General features: G+C 50.8%; 1 protein-coding gene across 5 annotated transcripts in view; it reads left to right on the forward strand.

Moving 5' to 3' along the window:
• The window catches only part of LOC144163090 (membralin), a 170,048-nt gene that overhangs the window by 85,391 nt on the left and 56,915 nt on the right, over positions 1-27,742 (forward strand). For 4 of the 5 annotated variants that reach the window (XM_077693890.1, XM_077693892.1, XM_077693893.1 and 1 more), the window contains one exon: positions 25,314-25,719. In XM_077693890.1, the coding sequence (XP_077550016.1) occupies positions 25,459-25,719 (261 nt within the window). In that variant the 5' untranslated portion in view covers positions 25,314-25,458. Of the gene's footprint in view, positions 1-15,261; positions 15,668-25,313; positions 25,720-27,742 lie in introns of those variants that run through there. The other variant, XM_077693891.1, reaches the window with a different exon arrangement.

Consider the following 27,742-nt stretch of genomic DNA (forward strand, 5'->3'; position numbering starts at 1 on the left):
TCGCTGCCTCCGTGCCCGCCTTTTCCGACTCGACCTGACCCCCAACGACCGGCAGGCGTTCCGGTTCCAAGCAGCGACCGGCTGGCTGGCTGGGCGCTGGATTTTCCACCTCCGTCGGCGCGCTATCTGGACGCGACGAATGGATCGGGGTCCCTCGGCGACCGCTCTGTCCATTCCCACCCACGGTCAAGTTTATATTTCCAGTGGCTCACGCCCTGTGGCCGTGGCGCTGTTTGACAGCTTCCGCTGCCACACTTTTGTGACAACAATAAAGGTAGTGTGGGAACTTTTATGACAACAATAAAGGTAGTGCGTTGCACTTTGATGCGCGGGCTGGCAGCTTGAGAACTCGAACTTACATGAGCAAATATTCGTTCCAGGGTGAGACAGGTGTGGGATGTGGCAGGGATAAAAAAAACAATCGACCACGTAGTAATAGAATGCTAAAAGATACAGCCGGCTAGAATTGGGGGAACGTCCTAGCTACTTCCTGGGGCACTGGGCTTCGCAGTTTAGGAAAGCATTAACTGGTCAGCAGTAGGCATTACTAAGCAGCGGCTAAAGTATTGGTGGAAAAAAAGCAGGGAAGAAGTCGATAAAGTGTCATCCCAGCCAGGGGTAGTGGCAGGGCATAATTAAAAAGAAATGCGAGTAGAGGGTTAGCTAAATTTAAACGACTAAGATAGGCTAGATAGCGCATGCCGTCACCCCGATTCAAAGGGGAGGCCTTTAATCATCATCATCATCATCGCTGTAAATGCTGGAGTAGCTGCTTTCGTGATTGATACCTGAGGGAAGATGGGGCATGGAGGGGAAATTTTGTTGATTTGCCGCGTGCGCAGATAGAATAGCTCGTCCATCTTGCTTCGCGCTGTTGAATTTCGGGGGAGGTACCTGTTAATTTCAATGGACAGCCGCCCAGCATCCGCTGCGTTTGAGAACATCCACAGTGCGGAGGCATGCAGAAGCGGTAAAAGGGGCTCCAAGCATTCATGGTACGCAAATACCTATCGTGATTTCTGCCGGCTGCTAAAGCTGGTAAAGTCGTATATTCTCTAGGGGTGGCCGTCGGTTAAAGATTTTGATCCGTTTAATCGGCTGAGTTGGCTTTAAAAGAAAATAAGAAATAACGTTTTAGTATGAATCATAATAGTATAATAATACATTGTAACATCAATGTGCTACTCACCCCGTTTACAGACATTCAATATTAGGTAAGCAGATTATTGTCACGGCGCTGATGCGGGCGGGACGCTTATCACCGCGCTTATCACTCGCACTGTCTCTAGAATCAGGAACATCGGCACCCGCCGCAATTTCTGCGGGCGCCGATTAACCGTGGTTTACTTACGACAGAGTTACTTCACGCAACGGTAAAACGGCGTGCGTGACTGCTCACCGTTCTTTGTACCGTGTATATTTCTACTAAAAGTAGCCATTTTCCCGTCTGTCTTGGCTGTCATCTTGCGGTTTTAATCACTGTGATCTCTGAACATACTTGCATCGTTTTCTGTTGTGACGTAAGACCGGCTATTTGAACACGAGTACGATGCTCGACACGCTTGCCCACAATTTCGACATGACACTCTTGTTTACTTTTGCTCCCACGACTTCAACCGATTAAGCGGTTAGAAAAACCAATCACGACTAAAGCAGTAATCGATTAACCGGATCGTTGATCGGTCAGTCGCCCACCCCTAGTACTCTCTTGTCATGGACGACGGTGGGGTGGTTTTTCCCTCCTCTTATTTGAAGGTCCTACCAATTGGCGAAGTTGTAAATTGCGGAACTTTCATTGGGTAACTTTTCCGGCGACCCACTTAAGCGGTGGGTGGCAGGCAACATGTGTCACTGCCATTCTTCATGTATATATTGGCCACCAAGTTGCTAGTAGCGGGAAGAACCTTCGGAGTATACGGCATGCCGGGGCCAATGAAGCTACAAAATGTGTACGTGCACTGGAAATTTTTCCAACTGGTGAAAAATAGATCGTCTCACGTTTTTTAGCGTTTTCTAAACATAAATGCAGCTTTCATTTGCATTGTATATGAGCATCTTCAGCAAAAGCACCCTGACTGCGGAGATTAAAATATGCTGGGCTCCCTCCTTGACTTCCAGGATCACTCTTAACAAAAATGCCAGTAAAAAGGTGGTAACGGGCTGTATTTACTAACTCCTTACGAACTTTGCTACCCACAGAACGGCACGTAGGTCCTGCCATTAGATATGGAACCTAAATGTTATCGTTATAGTCCAGACTTATACTTCATACCACAAGCTACGTTTAGCACTGTGGAGGCTACATTGTTATCAACGGTACGCCCACTGAGGGTGCCGAACGCACCATGAAGGGGTCCCTGAAAGAACATTTCCCTCTCCCATCTTGGCAGGGGGAACCGCAAGGCCTCGGCATCGTCCCACTACGGCGGACAGTCGCATTACGGCTAAGAGTGCATTACGGCTGAACGTCGCAACACGGCGGAGAGTCTCACTACGGCTGAAAGTGCATTACGGCTGAACGTCGCAACACGGCGTAGAGTCTCACTACGGCTAAATTTGCGTTACGGCTGAACGTCGCAACACGGCGGAGAGTCTCACTACGGCTAAAAGTGCGTTACGGCTGAACGTCGCCACACGGCGGAGAGTCTCACTACGGCTAAATGTGCGTTACGGCTGAACGTCGCAACACGGCGGAAAGGGGACCCTTTCAGCCGATCAGCCGTTCAAATGATCTGCTGCTAGTTGCGTTCAGCATTGTCGCAGCTGGGCGTTACGGGCAAGAGCCTGCATATATATTTCGGCGTGTCTTTCCCGCATTTTCATTGTTTTCTGGGACTTGTTTTATTTTTTGTTTGTTAATTAAGAGCTCTCCAACGTATATCTTCCACGTTTTTGCATCAAAACAGTAGCCACTATGCCATCAACCCTAACCCCGCGCGCAATATCCCTTAGTTGTGTTCTTCAGTGTATTTAGATTGCTATTGTAAAATATACACATTGTGGCAGAAGCTGCCAACGCCAGAAGCCGCCAACGCAAAAAAAAGCAGTCGTTGCACAAGACAGAATCATGCGCATTTTCCTGAATCACCGACAAATGCCGGTCAAAGATTTCGTAAGAGCGATAAGATTGCCGGTAAGATTGTCTGTTTGAAAGATTGATTGATTGATTGTTTTACGCGCCGACGCAACACAGGCGATGAAGCTCAAAATATCCCCAGTGAATTTCCTTTCCTTTTCCCGTCGCAAACCACAACCCCCAAGGCGCGCCGTAGTGGAGGGCTCCGGATTAATTTTGACCACCTTGGGATCTTTAACGTTCGCCGAAATCTCGAACACACGGGCGTTTTTGCTTTTTGCCTCTATCAGAAAAGCGGCCGCCGCGGCGGGGAATCGAGCCCGTGACCTCGTGCTCAGTAGTGCAACGCCTTAGCCACTGCGCCACTGCGGCGGGTTGTTTGAAAGATTGACTGAAAGATTGAATGCTGTAGTGTTTTCTCTGTCCACTTTTCGCCCATCCTGCGCCATTTGTTAACACCTTATCTGAGAAGAAAAGAATAGATTTGGGGCGATATATATGCATAAACCCCGCGAGACCTTTTTTGAGTAAAGGAATATTGTTCGATACTTCAAATTCTTCTATAAATAATACGTATTTAAAAATTAAACGCGTATTTAGCCGTACCACTACTTCAGCCGTAAAAAATAAACACGCGAAATACGCAAGAAATAAAACAAGTGCCGGAAAACAATGAAAATGCGGGAAAGACACGCCGAAATATATATGCAGGCTCTTGCACGTAACGCCCAGCTGTGACAATGCTGAACGAAACTAGCTGCAGATCATTTGAACGGCTGAACGGCTGAAAGGGTCCCCCTTCCGCCGTGTTGCGACGTTCAGCCGTAACGCACTTTTAGCCGTAGTGAGACTCTCCGCCGTGTTGCGACGTTCAGCCGTAACGCACATTTAGCCGTAATGCGACTGTCCGCCGTAGTGAGATAGAACCAAGGCCTCGGCGCCTTTTGTAGCTTCCTTCGCGGTGAGTTAGGCGCCGTGAGAGGGTGGACTGTTGACAACAATGTCGCCTCCACAGTGCTGCACGTAGCTTGTGGTATGAACCATAAGTGCATGGTCTGGACTATAACGATGGCATTCAGGTTCCATAGCTGCTTGCTTGATACTAACGTTCACTGATAGTAACAAAATTCTATGAATTAGCGAACATAATAACTACAGCACTTTTCTCACTCCAAACCACGAATAAAAAGCTTTTGCAAATCCACATGTTGACTTTTATACGCTTACATTAAAAATGCAGAATTCTAAAATTATTGCCAAAATATTCTATTTTCGCGACAAGCCCACTGACTCTATCGCATGACCTTCCTCGTTGTATACTCGCTCTCCCCGTGCATCCCGTTGGTTTTCTTGCTCAATTTACTTGTTGTCCAAGGTTGATATGTGCGTGTTGACTGTGTGTATGTCGAACTGCGCGCTCAGCCGATCCACATTGTCACGCGTATCTTTTTACTAGGTTATGCATGGCTAGCTAGTAAAAGCAGTGAGTACCTAGTTGATACTGTGACAAGCAACTGGTTAGTGTTCTCTTAGTAAGGGCCGCGACCTTTTTTAAGAGTGCAGCCCATTGCAAAAATAGTATGATTTGGTCTCTACCCGCCGCGGTGGCTCAGTGGCTAAGGCGTTGTGCTGCTGAGCACAAGGACACGGGTTCGATTCCCGGCCGCGGGGGTCGCTTTTCTAATGGAGGCGAAAAGCAAAACCACCCGTGTGTACGATATTTCGGTTCACGTTAAAGATCCCCAGGGGGTCAAAATTAATCCGGACCCCTCCACTACGGCGCGCCTCATCGCCTGCGTGGCGTCGGCGCGTTAAACCCCACAATCAATCAAGCATTTCGTCTCTGTGTCACGCGAATGCGAGGCTGGTGTTAGTACGGTGTTGCTCGAGCAATCTTTATTTTCTTTTCAGTTGCCCAGCAAACGCCTAGGGGCCAGTCCTGCCGGTGCGAGGCGAATAAGTTTCTGCTGCCCCGCGCATTTCGTTTCCCGCCGTCTCGTTCGTCGCGTTCCTTTGTTGACACGAGCGGCGGGTTTTGTTTAGCGTGCGACTCCCACCGCCCGAGTCGTTCCGAGGAGTGCCATTTGTTTCCCATTCGACTCACCCCATTGTTCGTGTCGCTCTCCTTCAGCGGCATTGTCTCGTCTTCTCGCTTATCTTCGCGCCTCCTGACTCTTCTTCTCCGTCCCGCGGTCGCTCTCCAGTCACAGCGGTGCGCCGTCTCTCTTCACTCTTTATGCAGCGCGCCCTTTTCTTTTGGCGCGCTAAAATGCGCGCCAAAAGGTCCACGTGCGCATCCTCCCCCCGGCGTGCGATCCCGCGGGGCGCTTTGTTTCGGCAGGTCGCGTGCATTCAGTACCGCGCGCTTTTCGCGGCGTGCGGCATTGTTATAAATAACCTCTCTCCCGGTTATTCTCAGGTTGGACGAGGGTGCAGCGGCGTGCTCACCTGAGCACCATCACCTTCTCTTCATCTTTGTTTTCTACGTGCCGGACACTTGGGAAACGCCTCTTTTGCTCGTTTGCGAGCCGCACGTGTGATACGCTTCTTTTGCTCGGGCAGCGTAGCGTTTACGCGGGTCGCGCAGCGCGCGCACCTAGTTGAGCGGAACACGTGGAAAGCATTGTCTCGAAATAAACCGCCTCCGCCGTTTTTTGTGCATTTTTTTTTGAAAGCCCATTCTCTTACGGATTGCGCGTGATCTAGGTTGTTTATAAAAAACACGTCGTCGGCTACTTTCGACGGCCGCATGATCTTCCCCTCTGGACGTACTCTGTGAATGCAAACTCAGTCTTATCGTTTTCGGTTGCCTTTTAGGTGCGCAAGCACTGGGAGCGTGTCACATATGCGCTTGTCCGAAGCCTCAAGAGCGCCTGAAACGTGCGCGCGTGCGCTTGGTGAACAAACGCCGGAGAAGGAACGATAGGGCAGCGTAGAATAGAACGGGGAGTGTTATTTGTGGTCGTGGGGTTTTTCTGGGCCGAAGCTACACTTGGGCTATGATGGCTCCGGATTAATTTCGACCGCCTCGGAATCGTTAACGTCTCGATACTCGGGCGTTTTCGCTTGTCGCCTCCATTAAAAAAGCAGCCAACGCGGCCGGTAATGGAACCCGCGTCCTTGCTGGAATGTTATTTGGGCCGAGTGAGATGCACGCGCGCTAAAGACAGCAAGCAAGATTCGTTTGCTCCCGCTTTGTGACGCAAAAAACTAAGCGTTCTTGCGTACCTACAGAAGGAATCTATGCCAGATTTCAATTTTCTTTGTGTTGTGTGCGTGTGTGTGGAGGGAGGGGGATTCATGTATTGGCTTGATTGAGTGTGCGGTTTAACGAGCGGACGCTACACAGGCGATGAGGAGCGCCGTAGTGGAGGGCTCCGGACTAACTTTGACCACGTGTGGATCTTTAACGCGCGACGAAATCTCGTACCCAAGGGAGTTTTCGCTTTCCGCCTCTCTATCAGAAAATCAGCCGCCGCGGCCGGGAATCGAACCCGCGTATTCATGTCTGTCGGGCAAATTTTCCTTGAGCGCTTTTGCACGTTTGATGGCGAAAACACGACCGTTAACACGGCGCTCACCCATGCATTTTGCTCCCCGATGTACTTTTTTTTTTTTTTTTTTTCAGCTTGTAGCCGTCCGAAGTGGCTAATTGCCATGCGGCACTCATCACGGTGTCACGTATTTGATTCGCAGCCTCGCTAACCGCGACGTTCCCGTGGGAATCAGCTGCGATCGCAACGACGACTTCGTAAACGCGCACGTTCATACCGGTACCGCGTTTTTTTTTTGTAACAGTCTTGTTGTTGTTGGAAGCGTTTTAGGCGAAGCTTACGCGGCTGGGATTCCGCGTGTTTTTCATGCCCGCGAACGAAAATTCCTCAGGATGCAAGTGTCTTTGAACCGCAAGGCGATCCATTGCGCGAGGCGTTGGAAAACGAACTTGGATATCCATTTGAATAGTGTTGTTATCAGTATGGGACATCTTGAAGGTAGCGCACTTAAACACGGACACTAGCGAAAGAAACGACAAACCACAGCGCTGGCACTAGCGAAAGAAGCGACCGTGTTTAAATGCGCTACCATCAAGATGTCCCATATGCATTACCAACTAGCCCAGTTGTCACTTCTCCTAGTTATCGGTAGGCGCACCATTGCGTCTTGAGTAGATTAGTTAATGATTGGCGCAATACTCAAGACCAAGACATGAAGTAGACCTCAAGTTTACACGTCCTGTAGAGAGAAAATGAACGTATGCGTGTATATATGGGCCTTTCCTCGGGATGACTTCCGTCAGCGCACAAGAGAAATCAAATTTGCTCATACCTTCCGCCTGACTGCAGTGTGACCTTATATATCTTGTGCCAAAACGCTTCGCTTGTCGACAACTCGAGGCGTCTCAGGTGTTCAAATTACCGTTTATGGTTTCGTATTCACGGATGTAGGCCCGTTTGTCACATGGCGTTTCGTCATAGGCCGATTCGTAATAGGCCGTTTGGTCACATAGGATCATTCGTCATAGGCCGGTTCGTAATAGGCCGTTTGGTCACATAGGATCATTCGTCATAGGCCAGTTTGTCACTTAGGAAAGTTCGTCAGAAGAACGCAAAAACAAAACTCGTGGCTTTTTTTAGACGTAAGTGGTGGTGAGGCATGACTATAACTACTTTTCACACCTTTTCGCAGTGCCGGTCCTCTTAGCGGCCGCCACGGCGATCCTAAATTGCCAGTAAGGCCCACCCTAAAAAATGTTTGGCTTTCGGGGAAGCCGTGCACGAATTATCCTGGTCTTGCAGTCCATACCGCTCCCACCCGTCCCCCTTGCCTTTCGCATGAATGTCACGGTAGCAGGCGCACGCTCGCGTGACTAATTTCCAGTGGCCGTAGCACTTTTTCTTCACTGTTTTTTTTGTTTTTTTTTTCATTTTCGTTGCTCCCTCACTGGTAGCCAAGTGCTCACAGTGGGGTCCTTTTTGCCCCTTTTCTTGCTAAGGCTTTTTTGTGTGCACATAAGAACTCACTGTTCGAAAGGAGGATATGAAAACGTGCAGCCCTGTAGGAGGCATATCCGCTCCCCAAGCAGCTAGCTGAGGGGGCGCCCTTTCGTTTATTTTGCCCGAGAGCTACTGCCAAGAATTGCGGACCGGCGCCCCCCGCAGGCGCAGATGGCTACTGGAGAAAGGTCCATCAAATAATTAGTTGCATCACTTGTATCAAGCCACTAATAAGTTACGCGAAATGGCCCATGTGAAATTTCCAAGAACGAGAAGGTCCGTGCTACCACTTTCCCAATTACGGGACCCCTTAGAACCAGACGCCAGGCCCGTCTTCCAAGAAATTTGTTGGGCTACGTCCCTGTCTCACTTTTCTGTCTTGGTTATTGAACTTGTATCTATAATCTGGTCCGAACACGTCACCCTACTTGCCCACTCTGGCTTGCATTCTTTGTTGAGTTTTGCTAGATGTACGGACTAAAGTACAAAAAAAGAACTAAACCTGTGCCTCGCTTCTCCCTTTCGAGTCGAAAAAAAACACGTGGACATTCATTTTGTGCACCTGTGACGAACTTTCCTAAGTGACAAACTGGCCTATGACAAATGATCCTATGTGACCAAACGGCCCATTACGAACCGGCCTATGACGAATGATCCTATGTAACCAAACGGCCTATTACGAACCGGCCTATGACAAAACGCCATGTGACGAACGGGCCGTATCCCCGTATTCACGACCCATGAGTACTGTAGTTGTCCTCTAACTTTTTAGCTTCCTTTAGCCTATAAATGCGGCCGTCTTAATTTGTTTTCAGAAGAACCAATTCGATTTCCAGTTCCGATTAAAAAAAAAACGTGTTCTAAGCACGCCTGTCACCCCAAGTTTAACCGTACAAGTGTTCTCTTTTCACGCAAAGACGTGCGCACGAGGGAAATTTTAGGAACCTTGTTGATAAGAAAGAACTCTGACACGTGCCCTCCGTTTCCTTGCTGGATAGTGAAGTTGCGTATCTTGGCAGCACTTGAGCTTCAGTTTTCTTTGTGTGTTGGACTTGTGGTCTACGTCACGGCTGTGGTTAGCGCACAGGCTCAACTCTTCGTTTTTGTAATTTTCAATAAAAACTCACTTGTTAGTAAGCGCTCCCATTGTCCTTCTCTCGTCCCGTTAAGTTTTCGCTACACAATTGGGGAGTACGACTTCAGCTCAGAAAATACACCCCTCCTCCATCCCCCCACCCGATCTTTTAGAGAGCAATGGCAGATTTTGATGTGCAGCTCCTCACTGGCGACGCAGCTTGCGCTGGTCGACCGGGCGCAGGCGGTCATGACGTCATATGGGCTCCAATGAACAAGGAACCAATCGCAACGGGCCACAGGACCCACTTTAGACGCTCAGCAATGTATTCTCTCTCTCTCCCAATCATAATATATTTACTTATTTACACATCGCTTGCGCAGATGTACTTTGCCTCAAGGGGCTCAAGTTTTCATTAATTTCGAACTAATGCCGGCATGTATGAACTCTGGCACCAGTGTGTGTTTGTCTCGACGGTGATTCTTAAAAGGTCCGACTCATGAGTACCGGAGAGTCAAGTGGCACCAAGAGCGCTAACAGCGAAAATGGCGCGAGCCAAGACGCGCTACGTGAATTAGGAACTCGGGTTTGATTCCCACCACTACGATATGAGGGCGTGCTTTGTGTATGAGTTATGGCCCGACTACAGGAGCGTTTTAGCGCGCAGTACTTTGACAGCCGCTGCTGTGCTTTGGCGGCGGCGACGGAGTCGTAACCGAGCCCGCAGAGATAGAAGAAGACGGCGCATGAAAGTGTGAGGGCAGTGTGAGCAGTATGGTGAGCTCGTATACGAGACGCTCTCCGGCGGCGACGCTTGGCACGAGTGTGAGGGGGAGGCAGTGAGACATGCTCCTCGTTGCGTGACTCATCCGAACCACGTGACATTTGCGCGGGAGGTTCAAACACAATTTGCAACATATTCGGCAGCGGCGAATACGCGCTGCGAGGGAACGGCAGAGTAGCGCGCGCCGCCGTGCGTTCGCTGTTCACGCGATCACTTCCCGAAACGCAGCAGATATGCGCCGTAACAGCAGTTCGCGCTGCGCACAAATTTCGCATTGGGGAGTGATGTATTCGTCAGCCATTTCTTTTTCTTTTGAGCGTGTGTTCGTGGTAGTTAGTGTAAGGTGCGCCTTGTGACGCGCCGGCAGGGGTGGCTTATCAAGTGGAAAATGTGGTGCTCACCTTAGGGCGCGCTATCAGAGCACAGCGTCAAGTGTTCAAAGAGCGCTCGCGGCGCGGCCACGACCCTCTTGGCTTCATTAGCGAGAGGGCGGCGCATTGAATGACGACGCAGTGCCGTCTTCCGCGACCCCGTTTTGTGAGCGGCTCGTTTCTTTTCGCATTGTTGCTGCCCTGCGTGCCTCGGGTTTCCCCTCCCACGCCTTTCTCGTAACGATATCCCTTTTCCTGCTTTCGTTTTCAACTTCATTGTATCTTTCCTTTCACCGTCACTTGCTTTTTTTTTTTTTTTTCGTTTTTGCGTCTCTTGTTTGAGTGCGTATTACTTGTGGGCGTGCTCTTTCTCTTTGGGTTTATTTCGGCTCCGCTGTGCCCACTTTTCGCTCCGACAATTTACTCGACACCTTTGTCCTTCATGATTTAGTTCCTTGCCTCTGGGCTTTGTTTCTGGTCCTGCATTAATTCTGCCTCTTCCGGCCTTTATATAGCGCCCGTCTGATGAGTCTTCCTTTTTTTTTTTGAGTCAATTTTTTTTTCTGCTGCGCAAGTTATCCTCCTCGAAGGATCTCGAAGAGGGCAGGATTGGCAAAGTATTCACGTCAGCATCTCGTTAGGGTATTAACGTCCGCCCCAAGGGCTGCCGTCCTTACTTTAGCTAGGAGGCGGGCCCATCGTTTCCCAGGTGAGGTCAAAGGTTGCGGGCGGGTTTCTCGGAGGAAAAAAAAAGGGGGGGTGTGGGGGGCACTGAAGGGGCTAGGTTTACGTTCAGAGCGACGACGCCAGCGCTTTTCTGAGATACAATTCGGGTCGTATCTTGGGTTTGGTCTGTCACCGCCCGTTGAGCGCACTTTCGAGGCTTTTATTGGAAACAGCGGAACAGTTACGTCGCCCAAAAGGCCTTGTTGAAACGGCGCGTAATTTTGTTCCACCGTGGCAGGGGCGTATCCAAGGGGGGTGTTTCGGTGTCAGAACAGCCCCAGAAATTTTCGGTGCGCCGCATCCCTCCCTCCCCTTTTCTGTCGCCCTCTCCCCCCCACCCCCTGTGCTATTTACACACCGGATTGATATACTATCATGTAAAAGCAAATATATGAAGGGTGTAGGCTTATTAAATCCGAAAACCGAGTAAAATGTTGTTCGGGCGCAGGATCTCTTTGTTTTAGGTGTTTTTGCCCGTGGCGTATAACGCGCACTGAAAAGAATTTCTGGCTACGCCACTCCATCGTGGTGCCACATAGATTACAAACCCGCCCGACTTGCGCTGTGCAACTGCCGAGGAGGCAATCCCTTGTTTACACTGCCGAGGAGGCAATCCAGAGAGAGAGAGAGAGAGAGAGAGAGAGAGAGAGAGAGAGAGAGAGAGAGAGAGAGAGAGAGAGAGAGAGAGATTAGTTATCGTTAATATCACCGCTGTCCACGCGCGAACGAGAGAAAATTTGCTCGTATACCTTTCAGCTAACTTCTGTGTGACCTCTTAATATCACGTGCTAGAAAGATTTGTTTCTAGCACGCCAACATTTGTTTCTAGCCCACTTTCGCAGTACTGTAGTGGCGAGTTAGTTTTGTTTTACTACTGAAACAGTAATGTACTGCCAAGTGCCGAACTTTGGACGCTTTGTAACGACAGTACGTGCATTCTTGGCCACATGTACAGGACATGTTCGCCGTCCGCCATGCGCCCAGTTCATCTGCCTTCTCACCCGCCGCGGTGGCTCAGTGGCTAAGGCGTTGCGCTGCTGAGCACGAGGGCGCGGGTTCGGTTCCCGGCCGCGGCGGCCGCTTTTCTGACGGAGGCGAAAAGCAAAAACGCCCGTGTGTACGCGATTTCGGCGCACGTTGAAGATCCCCAGGTGGCGTAAATTAATCCGGAGCCCTCCACTACGGCGCGCCTCGTCGCCTGCGTTGCGTCGGTGCGTTAAACCCCACAATCGATAATCTGCCTTCCCAGCACAAGTGCGAGCACGAATCTCGTGTTTCACGGGAAGCGTGGCTGGTTTGTTTTTCCGGGCGCATATCAGCGCCATTGCAGCGTCATTTGAGAACGCCATCTGCGCTGCACCGCGCTGGGTGCAGATAGCCCCGTCGCTGTCTTGCTTTGCGGTGTCACGCTGGGGCTGTTGCCAGCCTTGGTTTGCGCGGGCCAGAAACCTCCGTTTCATCTGCCGCACGGCAGCGCGTAACCGCGGCTACCTTAGCTCTGGTTTATACACCCGGTCAATGAGGCTATGAGCTGGTCTGTGAGGGTACATACGCTATGGAGGTGCGTCGTTACGGCGCTGCGAATAGTCCAGGTAGAATCCTAGTAGAATCTCCGAAATTTTAAAATTTGAGGCTTACCTTATGTGAAATGACGCAAATAAACGATCCTCCAAGGCAGATGGCCTCTGCAGAATGGATTGATCATGAGGTTTTAACGCGCCGACGCTATGAGGCGCGCCGTAGTGGAGGGCTCCGGATTAATATTGACCACCTGGGGATTTTTAACGTGCGCCGAAATCTCGAACACACGGGCGTTTTCGCTTTCCGCCTCCATCAGAAAAGCGGTGCGGAATGGAGCGACCCTCTCATTTTTTTTTTTCTTTTTGTGGCGAGCGTACGTGTGCAAGCCCCGGCAGCTCTTCTTTATTTTTTTTTGTTTCATGGAAAAACTACGCGGTCCCCTCGTAGGTTTTTTTCGTCGAGACTATGCTTCTAGGACGACAATAAGTGCGCTGATAATCAGTTCCTAACCGAGAATACAATATTTTAATAACCTTTAATTGGCTTGCCTTGAGGTGCATGCTTAAGTTATGAAATTGCCGGCAGCTCCAGAGTTAAGTGTTCACCAGTTTCAGCTTGCGCTTTCTGACGTGCGTCGCCAAAGTTCGTCCAGAAATAAATTATCGCGCATGTTGGGCGCATTGTGCGATGTGCACTGTCTAGAAACCATTAAAATCGGGAAATAAGGCGGGGGGGGGGGGGGGGGTTGCTAGGCGTTGTGAAAAAATGGGGAAATTGTTAAGCGTGCTTCTTAAATAACAATCAAGCTTTATTGAAGGCCGTCAGACACGTCGTCGCGCATGACAGGCGAGGATGAAGAGTAGGAGAAACGGAGGACGAGCGCCGGTCGTGCTCTGCGTGTTTCTTCACAGCGTTAACAATCAGCTAGCTCAGCTTTCCTAGCTGAAGGTACATCCCGAATAGCGTGGACTGTTTGATTTGATTTGCGGCGCTGTTTTGCCACTACACTCGCGTACAACTTAAGAACGGCAACGGAAGTTTCTGTGCTTCATCACCGCAGTCGGATGTTACTCCGCGCGGCGCAAGTAGTGCGGTACTGGGAATGTTTTGAACATGGCGCGAGCTGTTTCCGTGATTTCATGGATTTAATATGCTTATAAACCACTCCAGCGACGACAAACTACGTGAGAAAAGGCAGACGATATCGCGCATTCATAGCAATGTCTTTTGCGCCCGCCCGGTGACGTCCGGGTCCGTCGCTTGTGCGGACGGATACCGTAGATGAGCTGTCGCCTTCGTAGCTTGTTCCCGAGTATAAAAGCATCTCAAGTATTTGGATGTTACGAAACTTTGACTCTTTGAGTAATAAAATAAAAGAGTGGACTTATTGGCCACGCACACACCTTTAGCTTCACTGCATGGCAGGCGCACTTAGCTTTTTCCGCATGACGGCGAAGCTGTGTAGGAAAGACCTCATGTGCCCGACAAAATTGAGGGCAAAATTTTTTCAGGGGCCGAATTACGCTATAATAAACTTATTTAGTGGTGTTCTTAGTGAAGTTCGCCAGCGTATTTACGATGCGTCGGTCTCTGCACACATTCAAACACTTCTACATTGGTTAGGGAATTTCAATAAGAGTTCGGGCAGAACCTGGAAAATGCATAAAATTTGAGAACAGCCGTTTGCTAGGAACTGTGGGTTTGAAATGTAACGCCGCTGTATTTGGCAGCCTGTCTCAAGAGAAATTACACATTTGAAAAAAGTTTGCGAGCTTTAAACATTTGAAAGTGGGATCGTTGGCTTCTTCTTTACTGTGAATTAAGAAGTTGCTGGCAATTATTATCCCTAAGGGCATAACGTAGATGCGAGAGTGTGTACTTCCAGCAGTCTTCATGGGGAAAAATAGACTGTCACTCTGTGGGTGTGTGTATATGTAAATAAACCCGCAGAGCGATCAAAATCAGTTTTGTATTAATTATGCAGTATTTATATTTTGGTGTACCCCGTGTAAGTGTAAGCGCCTTCACACGCGCGGACGCATACGCACACACGCACGCACACACGTCAAACTGGAGGGAAATTTTTATGCTGTCGCGCAGAGGGACGAAACAACAGATGGCGCATCTAAATTGACTCAACGAGCAATCAATAACAGTGGGACAGAAATGACCATATCAGTAATATCAGAAGCAACATAGCAAGCGCGTGTCACTTAGCAGGAATATTACAAGTGCTCTCTGCCGTATGATTTGAAGAATCTTAATATTGCTGCTAACGGCTCCCTTCGCGCTCGTTCCATTTCTTTCAGCTTGCACCCGTTTTCCCATAGTGGAATCGCTGAGCTGACAAGGAGGGCGGCGTTGTCGCCACTGTGCCCACATTGCGTGGTCGCGCTAATGAAATTAGTGTAGTATTAACTTACAAATCGTCTTTTTTTTTTTCAAACGAAATTTTTAATGTTCTAACTTCGCTTTAGAGGACAGTGTGGTTCTCTGCCTCAATCTCGCATTCATTTGGGTGTCTTGTTATAATGCTCACGGATATACCCCTGTCCGTGTTGTTTTTTCACGTCGTGGAAGAGACGCAAGAGCAGTTGTTTGCGTACAAGCGCCGGTTGGGCTCGCGAACGAAGGCGAGAGAGAGACAGTTCGCCGTCTCTTTCCGTCCCCCTCCTTCGCCGCACTCTCAGGGTAAGGAGGGCGTCGCACAGCTGATCGCAGGACGCTGGCGCGCGCCTGCGCGTCTACCCCCGGCTAGTAGTACCAGGGTGGTGAGAGTGGTCGAGGCCAAGTACCGGCGGCCGCTCGTCGCCCGAGCGTGTTACCCAAGCGTCGTCGACGACGTCGACGGTGTAGAGAGGCCAGGCGGCCCGCAGCCGCTGGGCCGTTCGGGATCCAATGCGTGTGATGCTGCCTCGGCTACTCGGCTAGCTTCCGGGACCCGCGTGCTAGCTCTGCTCCGTCACCCTCGTCGACTACCCACGCGGAGGGCTCGGAGCTTGTCGGCCTTACCTCCGGCCGGTGTCTCTCTCCCCCGAGTGCTTGTACTGTTCCCGGCCTGCGTGTCTTGCCAGCCGGGCCGCAGTGTTTTGAACAGACAAGCTCGGCTCCTTTGAACAGGTGAGGCGAACGTCCCGCCCCACTGTAACCTTGGCGGCAGACGCTGCTGTGACTGAGGTGGCGTATCTTACGAGAGGTATATATATCTCCTTCTGGCTCCCGAATTAAGTTGCAGCAAGGATAAAATCGCTCGTGCTTAAGAGTAGGCACGTTCAATTGAAGGACGTTCTTGGAATTTACATGTCCGCGGCCATTGTGATTTAAATCGTGATCGGATAGCCTGTACATAGGCACCCGACTTATTTTGCCCTTGTCGATTTTCTTCTTGGCGGTCCACGACGTCACCAGCTTAGCGGGAGAATGAGTGAGGCGGAGTGCACTTTTTCTGGGCACGGGGTACGGCCAAGGAACGAACTGTTCGTGGCTGCGGCTGCATCAGTGTGGTCGCGGAAAGCACGCTCAAGTTCTTCTGTCGTGCCTTTATAAAGCATTTGCTTCGTTGTGGCGAAAACATTCATTTCACGCGTCACTTCGGAAACTTGTTTTGAATGCAGTCGCCTTAAGGAACATTTTACTACGGCTGGTGTGTTCGTTAATACACCCGCAGAAGGAGTGGATGAGGCACTACTTAAAGCCAGAGCCCCTTAAGTTGTGGCCGGCGTACCCATGTGGTCCGGGAGAGTAGTCAGTCTGTACCGCGGTAGCTTGCACTTAAAATTTTTCATTGCTTGTGTACGCCTCGGTTACTTAAGGGTCGTGCAGAAAGGACGATGCTCCTGGGAGCTTGCGTCTAAGAATTCATCCCCGTGCTCATTACAACTATACGACTGGATGATGAATGTTTTCCAAGAAGAGCAGAGCGTTGCCCCGGCACCGCTGCTGGAGGAAATCTGCGCCAGATTTCCCGCAACGCGCCTTTACAAGCTGCGTACCCCGTTATCCTCTGCGCGTCTTTTCGGCGTGTGTGCGTGGAGAGTGTCCTCAGCTGTCGGAGGAGTCATTCGGGACGTCGCTACCATTTCCTAAAAAATATTTCTCCGTGACCTGTCTTTACCTGAAACCGAAGGCGCGAAATACGAATGAGGTCGAGCCTGACCTTTGACTTCCGTCCGTTGAGTTCGATGGCATGTCGTTGGTGTACCGCTCGCAATAAGACAGCAGGAACTAACCTTAACCTACAGTGATCACCCGTGTTGAGCAAAAAAAAAATTGTCTTGATTTGATTGATTGTAGGGTTTAACGCGCCGACGCAACGCAGGCGATGAGGTGCGTCGTAGTGGAGGGCTCCGGATTAATTTTGACCACTTGAAAGGGATCTTTAACGTGCGCCGAAATCTCGTACACACGGGCGTTTTTGCTTTTCGCCTCCATCAAAAAAGCGACCGCCACGTCCGAGAATCGAACCCGCGTCCGCGTGCTGAAAAAAAAAAATCTTGTCAGTGCAAAGAAAATATTTGGACTTCGCTCTGTGCGATTGTTTTGCGTACGTTATCTCGGTGCAAGGTACTTAAAGGGGCCCATGAGCTGATTTTTTTAATTGCTCAGGGCGGCTTGCAGCGATCAAAGGACCACTGCCTTGAAGCGTTAACCTAGGACAGTTCCTTGTTAACTGATGAGACGGGGGAGGACGAGGGGATAGCAAAATCCTTATCACCCGCGTGCGACGAGGGTGATAAGACAGTTGTGATGTCACCTTTCCATTGTGTAAGTGGAATAGCCGCTTCACATAGCTTGCCTGAAGTTGCCCCATGAGTTGCTGCGCTAACTTGTAGTAGTGCCGTTTGGGATTGCGCAAGATAGTTCAGCTTTGATCCATTCTTGAGGACTGTCTTTCTTACTATTTCCGCGACTGCTTTTCGGTTTACTTTTCACGCGATCATTCATGCAGTGGATTACTCCCGGTCATTACACGAAGAGTGCGAATCGTTTCACAGCATTCCTTAGCGTTGCCCATCTTTCTGTGTCGACACCTGTTCGCTTTGTCTTGGTCGCGTTGGTTCGCGGCCGCTGGCACCGCAGCCCGCTGCGACGCTCGAGACAATTGTCACCGTATACGCTGCGGCGCCTGGGATGACGAAAAAAAAAATGTAGCCGAAGGAGAAACGTAATCGCGCCGGTTGCGTGGGAGGTGTGGGCGGGAGGGGGAGGTGTTCGCGGTTAAGCGCGAGACACATGGACGACTGGTGCATGCGATTCGCATGCGACTGATCGTTACGGCTTATTGCTAGGACCGGTTTTGGCGGATCAGTCGCATGCGAATCGCATGCACCAGTCGTCCATGTGTCTCGCTCTTTGTCCCGCGTCTTTCGCAAGTGTTGCTTCCGCCACGCTGCGATGCGCCAGTACTGTCGAAGCGCGACATTTCCTTGCCATAACAGTCAACTCTCGATAGTTCGAAGTCGCCTCATTGGAGTTACCGGTTACTTGAAAGTGAAGTTCCGGTCCCGGCCATTTTACACGCAATCCAGTGTAAGAAATCGCTCGATAGTTTGAAGCTGAAACATAATACATTGGTTAATTAGGACTTATTTGGAATAAAAAGCACCCCGGTTATCGCCACTCGATTCAGAATTTTTAAGCGCCAAAACACCGCTGTTTTCAGCACCATGTCGGCGCCGTCGTAACTGAGGCAGCGCACAATCGTAAAGCGGCATCTCTCTTTTCAGCTCGTCAACCTTCTTTGCCGCGTGCAGCTCCGTGTGAGCAGCTTGCGTGGTGCGCGACGCTTCAGGCTTCGAATTTAGCGACAAGTCTCGACTATCAGGGCGAACCGTGTTGCACGCTCTAACTGCCGACGGAAGTCGAGATTCGGAACAAGATAAAGGACGGAGACGTGTCGCAGGCAAATGGCAACGCTGTTGTTTTGCGCTCTGTCTAATTGTAAGTTCGGTTAATTCGAAGTTTCTTGCGGTCCCCGTGGGCTTCTTATTAACGGGGGTCCGTTGTATTTTTATGCCGCCACCATAAAATTGTATGCCTCCATGAGCAGGCAGGGTCACCTTCGTTTTACCGTGGCTCTGCATCATCGTCATCCTGTTTTGTGTCCACGGTAGGACGAAGGCCTCTCCTTAGACTTGATACTGCCCCCGTCCTGCGCTGTCCGAATGCCCCCCCCCTTAATTTTTTTTATCCCATTCCTTCACCGAGTTCGTTGCTCCGCCCTTGAAATTTGCGTCGCGGGTTTACAAAGCGCGCGGCGACAAAAGGTGGCACAGTGCCCGAGATGACGTGAGCGCGGCGGCTGTCACGGCGGAATAATGCGCGTAATTACGTAATTGTGCTGTTTTGAAATGGTGTGAAGAAAAAAAAGCGGGAAATGATTAGAGAAGCAGTAAGATAAGCAATAGGCTAAACGGACGGCCGAAATGAAAGTACGACCACACCAAATAATTCTTTTGAGCACCTGGAAGCCCTCACCCGTTATCCGAAACCTAGATTAATCCTGCGATATGTCCTTTAATGTCTCCATGGCCTTACCTCTAAAACCCCAGGTAATCCCTTCGCGCTGTATACAGCCAGAGTTTCGGTGTTATACGGTGCCACTTTTTAGATTCATGATAACAAACGACGCGAGAAATACAGGGTCGAAAGAAGAGGGGACGACGCGCAGCCCTGTCAGCGCTCTGCGTCGCCCCTTCATTTTTTGTCCCTGTTTCTTGCGCTGTTTTCCGTCATGAATCTGAATCTGCACCAACTAGCCGAACTTTTCCATCTTACGCCAATGTAGAATTTCAGTGGCGGCCTTTCCGGACCCAGAGATTGGTAGCACCCTCCTCCGTATCGTTGATTGATTGATTGATTGTGGGGTTTAACGCGCCGATGCAACGCAGGCGATGAGGCGCGCCGTAGTGGAGGGCTCTGGATTAATTTTGACCACCTGGGGATCTTTAACGTGCGCCGAAATCTCGTACACACGGGCGTTTTTGCTTTTCGCCTCCATCCGAAAAGCGGCCGCCGCGGCCGGGAATCGAACCCGCGACTTCGTGCTCAGCAGCGCAACGCCTTAGCCACTGAGCCACCGCGGCGGGTCCCTCCTCCGTATCGCTTCCCTGACCGCCTCCTGGGCCACGTGCTGCTCAGTTGCTGCGGTCTGAGGGAACGCTCGTGCGTTCTTTTCAGGTTCGTGAGATTGTGTTGAAACGTATCGACGGTGTCCTCCGGTTCTAGCGAAGACGCCATGAGCTTGGATGCAGCGTTGTTGAACCATTTACCCATGAGCAGTTCCTCGGCAAGGCGACCCTGGAATGCCTTTGTAAGCCGTTAGCACCGCTGGTCAGACAAGGTCGGGACCGACCCTTCATGCGCGAAATGTTCGTGAGGAGCAGGCGGCGGCCATCGTCACGTTTGTTCTCTCGAATACTAGTCGTGAGTCCGGGTTGTTCAGTATTATTAATTGTTGAGAGCAGCTGAACTGTTCCAATTGACGTCACCACCCAGGAGGTTTTCCTGGCGTTAGGACCGCCTACGGGTACCACACTTTAAAATATCTGGCTGGGTAAACTGTCTGACGAGACAGCGAGAATGTTGTCCGGAGCCACTGGTGCATGGGCCGCATAAGCACTGCAGCGAACGTCACGGACAGACCGGGCGCATTTGGCGTGAGAGCTTTGATGTGGGGCGACACGTGAAGCGCGGAGATGTTGGATGGAATATCGGGTGAAGTGATCATGCAGCGTGAGATTTGATCGTAGGGAAATCTATACTGGCGGTGCGGAGTATCCGGTGCAGGAATATCTGGTGTTGGAATCTTCCATTGTGTAGCTCTTTCGTTGTGTAACTTACCCACGCCTCTCTGAGACGCCCTCCGCGTCTGTCTGTCTGTCTGTCTGTCTGTCTGTCTGTCTGTCTGTCTGTCTGTCTGTCTGTCTGTCTGTCTGTCTGTCTGTCTGTATCTCTCTCTGTCTGTCTGTCTGTCTGTCTGTGTGTGAGAGAGAGAAAGGGGGGGGGGGGTTCTCTAGTTCGCATACGTGGCTGCACATGTAATACTGAACGTGTATGTAGGCGTGTGTGGACGAATTATGAATATTTTGTAACGCTGTTTGAGTAGCCTGATCAGTGGTCATAGGTGAGGTTTGGCGACGTTGCAAACGAGAAACAACAATAACAACAACTACAACAAAAAGAAACAACAGAAAGGGAAATATCTGCCGGGGCATCGCAGCAACTTTTCCTTGAAGGCCTCGCTAGCAGCTTGCCGCTGGGGCGCGTTTCTAGAAATATTTGTGCCTCGCAACAACCAGCGCAGGCGACGGGACAAAACAAGATTAGCACGCCACACGGGCGCTGACGAACAACTGAGCGCGGTTTAATAATGCAGCAGAAAAATGTACCGACTGCGTCCCGTAGCCGCGGCAGTGTGCCAACGGCTCTTTAGCGAGTGCCATATTTTCGCGGCGAGAGTTCCCGGGACAAAGTCCTGGTGATGGTACACTCGACCCCCGTTGTTTTTGTTGCCACTTCCTCTTCGTGGCACGTGCGCAGGCCGGCACGTGGCACTGCCATTCACGTCCATTGTGCCGTCTTCGTAGCTTTCGGTGCACGTTTCCCCCTGCGTGCACCGACCTACCTGCCGGGCCCGCATTGCGATGCATTCGCCGCGCGCATTATTCGAGGCTAGCGACGTTCGCAGCCTCGGCTACACAAGCACCGCTGCTGTGTCACTAATTGCGGCGTGCGTCACCAGACATTGCCGCCAACTTGTGAGATGGAGTGTGTCCTTGCTACGAATGGTTGGTCGAGAAACTCCGTTAAAGGCACGGCGTCAGCGTGAGTAGGGAGCGTGCGCGCACGTAAGGGGCCACTGGCCGAGGCGTGACACAACGGCTAGTCTAAATTTTATTTTCTATGCCGGGAGCATATCAGCCGGCGTCAGTAATTGAGCCCAATGAATTTAAATAAGTTCATTTCAGTGATAACGACTTGTGGGGGTGGAATTCGCAGCACCCCGTGTGTGGCCGGCCGCCATTCTTTTGTCTGCACGGTGCGGAGAAAGCTGTAAACACGAGCCGAGTTCATCTTTTGAGGAACACAATCCAGTATTTCGACTGGGGAGCGATCCCACGGTCGGTTTCTCCATAGCACGACCCGGCCGCCCTTAGCACTGCGCACCCAGATCGCCTATCGTCGTGAAGATTTTCATTCTTGCATAGATAGTTTCGGTATTCACCACCCCACGACAGCGGGTTTCCGTCGCAGGGTTTGTAAAAATGAGCGGGCTGGTAACTCGACCTGCAAGGACGCGCTGTAGAGCGAGGCAAGTGCGTAGAGATTGATTGATTGATTGATTGATTGATTGATTGATTGATTGATTGATTGATTGATTGATTGATTGATTGATTGATTGATTGATTGATTGATTGATCGATCGATCGAATGTAGGGTTTAACGCGCCGACGCAACGCAGGCGCGATGAGCCGCGCCGTAGTGGAGGGCTCCGGATTAATTTTGACCACCTGCAGGGGATCTTTAACGTGCGCCGAAGTCTCGAACACACGGGCGTTTTCGCTTTTCGCCTCCGTCAGAAAAGCGGCCGCCGCGGCCGGGAATCGAACCCGCGGCCTCGTGCTCAGAAGTGAGTTGAAATGCGAAACCATGCACGCGCAGGGCTCGAAACGGAGTCGGTGGGAGTGGCAGGCCCTCCGTAGTCGATAGAAGGGAAGCGCCGAACGCCGCGAATCAGCGATTGCGCTTGACACGTACGGCGTTTCGAGCGTCGCGGAGTAGTGCTGCCGTAACTAAAACCGGAGGCGGTGGACACTCGACTACGTGTCGTAAAATCTAGAAGCAGTGGATTGCTCAAACAGTTCGGGTTTACTCTCCTGAAAGGTTTGCCCAAGCACAGATTAAGCAAAGGCGAATGCAGTTTGTTTTCGCGACCCTTTTAAATAGGCGTTTTGTATAGAACGACATATTGCCTGTCTCGCGGAGCGAGAATCGAGGCAAGAGAGGGAAGGAACCTTGCTGCCGGTGAATGACTCCCGCAACTGATCGTGGTATGTGGGCGTCCTTCCAGAAGCTTGATTTTAAAACGAACCTTATTTGGCTAGGGTTTCATGCATTTCTCATGTTTGAGGAAAAAAAAAAAAAACTCACGATGCTTCACCTGTCTTTGAAGCGCGAGGCGTTGGAGAACGGACGTCCCTGTGCGTGTGTGCGTGCGTGCGTGTGTGTGCGTGTGCGTGTGTGCGGGCGCGCTATTAGCACGCGGTCACCACCAAAGTCGCACGCAGTTCAAAATATGATTTGGGCCTCAAGGTTCCACGTATCATCACTTGGAGACGCACTTTGCGGGGTCTAGTTCTCAGCAGTCACCACTTTAAAGATTGGTAGAGTCAGAGCGAATGTGTACGCGTCTTTCTTAGGGAGTACCGCCATTAACGCTCAAGAGAAGTAAAATTGGCTCGTACCTTTTAATCTAAATTTTGTGTCAGCTCGTGTGCTAAAACCTTCGCTGCCATGGCCAGCGAAGCTTTTTTGTAAAGGTAGATGCGCACATTGTGCAGGTAGATGCGTCTACCCTCCTCACATGATCGCTTCACGATTGCCTCTTATCCATTTCTTGAGAACGACGCGCGGAATCTACATATTCAGCTCAACGATCGTCGTAGTTGATCGGGTGAGTCGAGGAACGAGCCGCGGGTTTCGCTTCAGCCATGGTCACGCGCAGTCTCGCTGGCTGCGAGAGCGACGCAAGAACGCATACTCCAGCTTTGGGGCGCCCGCTATTTCAGCAAAATAACGTGCGCCACCCCAAGACGCTTGGATGGCTCGTGATTTTCCGCGAGTAAATTTCCCTCGTCCTTCGCTCTCTCTTTAGCTCGCGCTGGTTCTCTTCCTCGCCTTATACAAAGTCAGGATGACCCTTCAAATTTAATGCTGAAATCGTGCGGCGTGTACAAAGCAACGTCCTGTACTTCCCGCTGGGGGGCTGTGTCCCCCCAAAGACAAAGGCCGTCTCTCGCCAAAGGCCAAGGACACCGGCGGGGTGCCTTTCGAACGCACCTGTTCCCCGGTGTTTACAATTACGGGCGTTTAAACAAACTGCCGCGGGGGAAACACGTCGCGTCACCCGGCGTTATATAATAACGCTTTGTGTCAGAGAGCGGCCTCAGGTTTCCCCGTATGTACTAATATTTCGTCGCTTTGTTTGTTCCATTTCGCTTGCTCTTTTGCAATCCGCTCGCATGCATGCGTTGGCGAAGATGCAAATGCGGCGTGTGTTCTTGCTCAAGCGACGTCCCGTGGTTCGCTGTGCTTGATCGTAGCCGCCGCCGTGTTTTCCGCAGCGTGCCATCTCGGTGGATTTGTTGTCCTCTCAGCCGTTGTTTTCTCCTGGGAACTTGGCAATTGTAGTGCTTATCGTGAAGGTTTTAGCACGAGCTGCCAAGTGGTATCCTGGCTGGACCGCCCCTAATGAATGAATGAATGAATGAATGAATGAATGAATGAATGAATGAATTTATTGTCAAAATGTAAAGGGAACACAGCCAGCAGGCGTCGTTTGTCTTACCTAAGGGTGGACACCGGAACGCCTGCTGGTGTGGGGAATGGGGAACACACGCAGACAGGAAATGGGTGAGAGAGAGAAGGGGAGGATAACCCCTAGCGAGGGGGTGAGGCAAAAGGTGAAATTTGTAATGCAGAGAGTAACTATACAGAGGAAAAGTGAACACGTTCACCAACTTTTTGCCACACACTTGGGGGAGAGACATCAGCACCCACTGGCAAGTGGACTTTCACGCTGAAGAAAGCGTGTGGACTGGTGGCGCAGATCCTTCATTCCGTAGACGGACAGCGGGAATCGCGAGCTGGAGCTCCGAAGTCGGGAGTACGCCGCAGATTGGTTTTAAGAATGGTCGGTTATAGTTTGTGGTTCGTGTCCTAGCGTGCCACTCTGGCACCAATTCCACGTCACATGCATCCCGTGTACAACCCCGGCATAGGCGAAGCCATAGTGCAACACCTTCGACGGAGGTGCTGCTCGCTGCACCGACATCGCGCAAACCCCGCCTTACCCGCTCGACCCTAGCAGTCAGCGATAACGAGGGCACCCATTCTCAACGCAGCTACCTTTCAACCGTTTTTTTTTATTTTTTCTCAATAAACGTTTCACCTACCTACTTACTCGGGGTCACGTGGTGCTGGGGGTCTTGCGCGCTAATTGGCTTCGTTTCGCAGCTCCGGTGTCGGGTGGCGAAGCCGACGTAATGGCTCGGGCTGGGCAGAAAATGCTACTGCCGTGCGTTGCAGCAGAGCCAACTTGCGGAGCTATGGGTACCCGTTCCTTGCCTTAGCTTGTTGAGGAGGGATACCTTTTGCAGACGAGGCGCCGCGAATGCAAAAGACAAAACATTGACGAAGGTTGGGGGAGGGGGGCAAAAGTCTCGCGAATGAATGTTTGTTTTCTTTTTCCGCGAATTATTGGTATGACGCATCGCGAGTGTGGCCGCAGCTGTTCGCACACAGCGCGTGCGGCTGCAGTTTCGTTGTCCCTGACGTATGCTTTATTTCGTGTGCCTCAAAGGCGGAGGTATTTGTGTGGAAACTTGTTTTTTTCTGATTACACTGAACTGTACTTCGTATGAAAAAGCGTGGTAATGCGGGCTTGTTGGTGCATACTTGATAGAGAGTGTCAAGTACTTTGTATGTTGTTCTGTCGTCGTCGAACCTGAGTGACAGTGTGCCCTTCTATGATTCCTCAACGCAGGGCCACGGCACCGCCCCTGACGGTGGCTGCTGTCGTGTCCGCGCCCTCGACGATGTTTCCCTGAGGCCTCGCCGCTTCCCGTGGCGCCCGCCACACGGCACCGCCCGGCCCGGTCTCCTCTCCTCTCTCTGCCGGGGCTGCCGCCATGGCGCTCAACATCGGCATCCTCCCCCACCTGCTGGGCGCCGCCGCCAACAACCTGAACAACAACAACTTCAACAACAACAACAACGGCCTGTCCCGCAATGCCGGCGGCGGCGGTAGCGGCAACAGTGCGGGCGGGAACCCGATGAACAGCGTGCGGGACCGGCTCTTCCACGCGCTGTTTGTGCGCGTGGCGCTGGCCTACGCCAGTGCCGTGCCCCCCTCCGTGCGGACACTTTTCGAGTACATCACCCTGCTCAAGGTGGGCTGGGCTCTCAGCTGTGCGGGTGCTGGTTCGCTCGTGTCTTGCAGACGACGACGATGATGATGGTTGATGTTTAGAAGAGCCCTTGTAGTGCTTTGCTGATACACAGTGAAGCATGTTTTAGAACTTTCTGGCTCGTATATTCGAAGCAGAACAGAGTGGATACGCGGTAAAGGAAGGCCTTGAATGCAGGCACCTGCTGGCTTGTAGGCACAAAGTGGTGTCATGTCTGTATTTTGGGTTGTTGGGGATGAAAGAGCAGTGTGACGAAACTTGCCTGTTTGAGATTGAGATGCAGGACGAGGTTGGCTTGGATTGCACTTGGGTGAAATTTTAAGTGCAGAGCACTTTAAAGGCTCGCCTTGTCATCGTAGGTCGCTCGATGGACCAAAGTAGAGCCGCACAGCGTTCCGGCTTCGAAAGCCAAGCGGTTTAAATAGTCATAACTGTTCGAACCTCGTGAACCGCTGGCGCTTGTCGTACATCTCCTCGCTGTTTAGTGCAAAGAAAACGGCAGGTACATTCGAGGCAAAATATATGTAATTAGCCGGCAGCGCCCGCAATCATTTCGTTCGGAATGCTCGGTGAGTTGGTTTTTACGATAGTAAGTGAAAAAAAAGTGGCGGTGCAACGCCGGCACGTGCGGGAGGAAAAACAAGCACAAAAAGAACAGAACTCCTGCTGGTGCAGTTTCAGGCAGGGGGTGCGCGAGCACTGCGAAGGCGGGAAATTTGAAATGCTTTGGGTGGTAGCAGTGAGCAGATAACAGCGCCGCAGCCCACTATGGCAAATCACTGCTCTGCACTTCCGACAGCTTTCGCGTTGAGTGAAATGGCTTTCACTTTTCACCACACATAACTAAGGTTGCATTGCACCTAGTGCTGAACACTTGTAAAGACTGCTTTACTTGAACAACACCAGAACTTCCCTTATAAAACCTTTTAGAACCCTCTTTCGGTTTACATTCAGCTCCATAATCTCCTTCTTCGTGTGGTTGGCTTCCTATCATTATGCATACACCTGCAGTGAAGTAGTCTTTACAGGAAAATTGCTACACCCTGCCCAGAGAAGATGGAACAAAGCCACGGCAGCCGCCAGTTTTCGGCAGTCACTGTAGCGTACGTCTGAAATGCATGAACAGCTGTGACTGCCGAAGAACGCTCGAGTATTTATGTTTCCAAATTACTTTTATAATGTAAAATGGGTACGTATGTGGCAAGCTTCGTCACACTTGTTGCGACCGTAATGGTACTTCCTAGATTTGCTATGTTGTGGTGTGTGACAGTTCCTACAGGTGATGTTCACCAAGATGTATATGCGGCACAACATTACACTAGCAATGTGCAGTTTGAAGGATGAAGGTGCACAATGTGGGCATAGCGTACGAAGCAGATGCTTGCATGGCAACAAAAGGTTCATTCACGCACGTACAATCGCAGGGTCAGAAGTACATCTTCGTAAATGGCATGCTGCTTTGATAATGTTCTCGCACATAGGTCGCAATCTATTGCAGGAGGGTTTGTTTCAACTGGGTGGCCTTGCGCCTGACCTCTCCTTAGCTCTGGCTCCTAATGGCATATGGGGACGGATAAATGTTATAATATATGATATATGGGAACAAATGTGTGTTAAAGGAGCCATGAGGACAAAACACAAGTTCGGTTCATTCGAAAGATTGCGTCGATAGCATCATACTGACACCACCATTAACGCACACTTCGCTCAAATAAGCTACATAACTAAAAAAAAAAACGGAATGGCCATGCGACCCACGAGCTCATTTCCCGCAACAGAACCTATGATGTCACATGAGCTCAGCTGTGCGATTGGCTGAGGACGGAAAAAGTAACCGCAAATTAGGCACGGCTTATAGGCTTTCCGAACGAACTATTTGCGCTTAAGTGTAATGCATATTCATTTTACAGCAGTAATAATGGTGCGGTAAACAATAGTTACAAAAACGCACGTAAGCATAGAAGTACCGATGTGCACTGCTGTTGGTACTGCGCGCACTATGCTT

Source organism: Haemaphysalis longicornis, unplaced genomic scaffold (genome assembly GCF_048455015.1).
Source record: "Haemaphysalis longicornis isolate Haplotype H1 unplaced genomic scaffold, Haemaphysalis longicornis Haplotype H1 scaffold_12, whole genome shotgun sequence".
NCBI classification, from domain to species: domain Eukaryota; kingdom Metazoa; phylum Arthropoda; class Arachnida; order Ixodida; family Ixodidae; genus Haemaphysalis; species Haemaphysalis longicornis.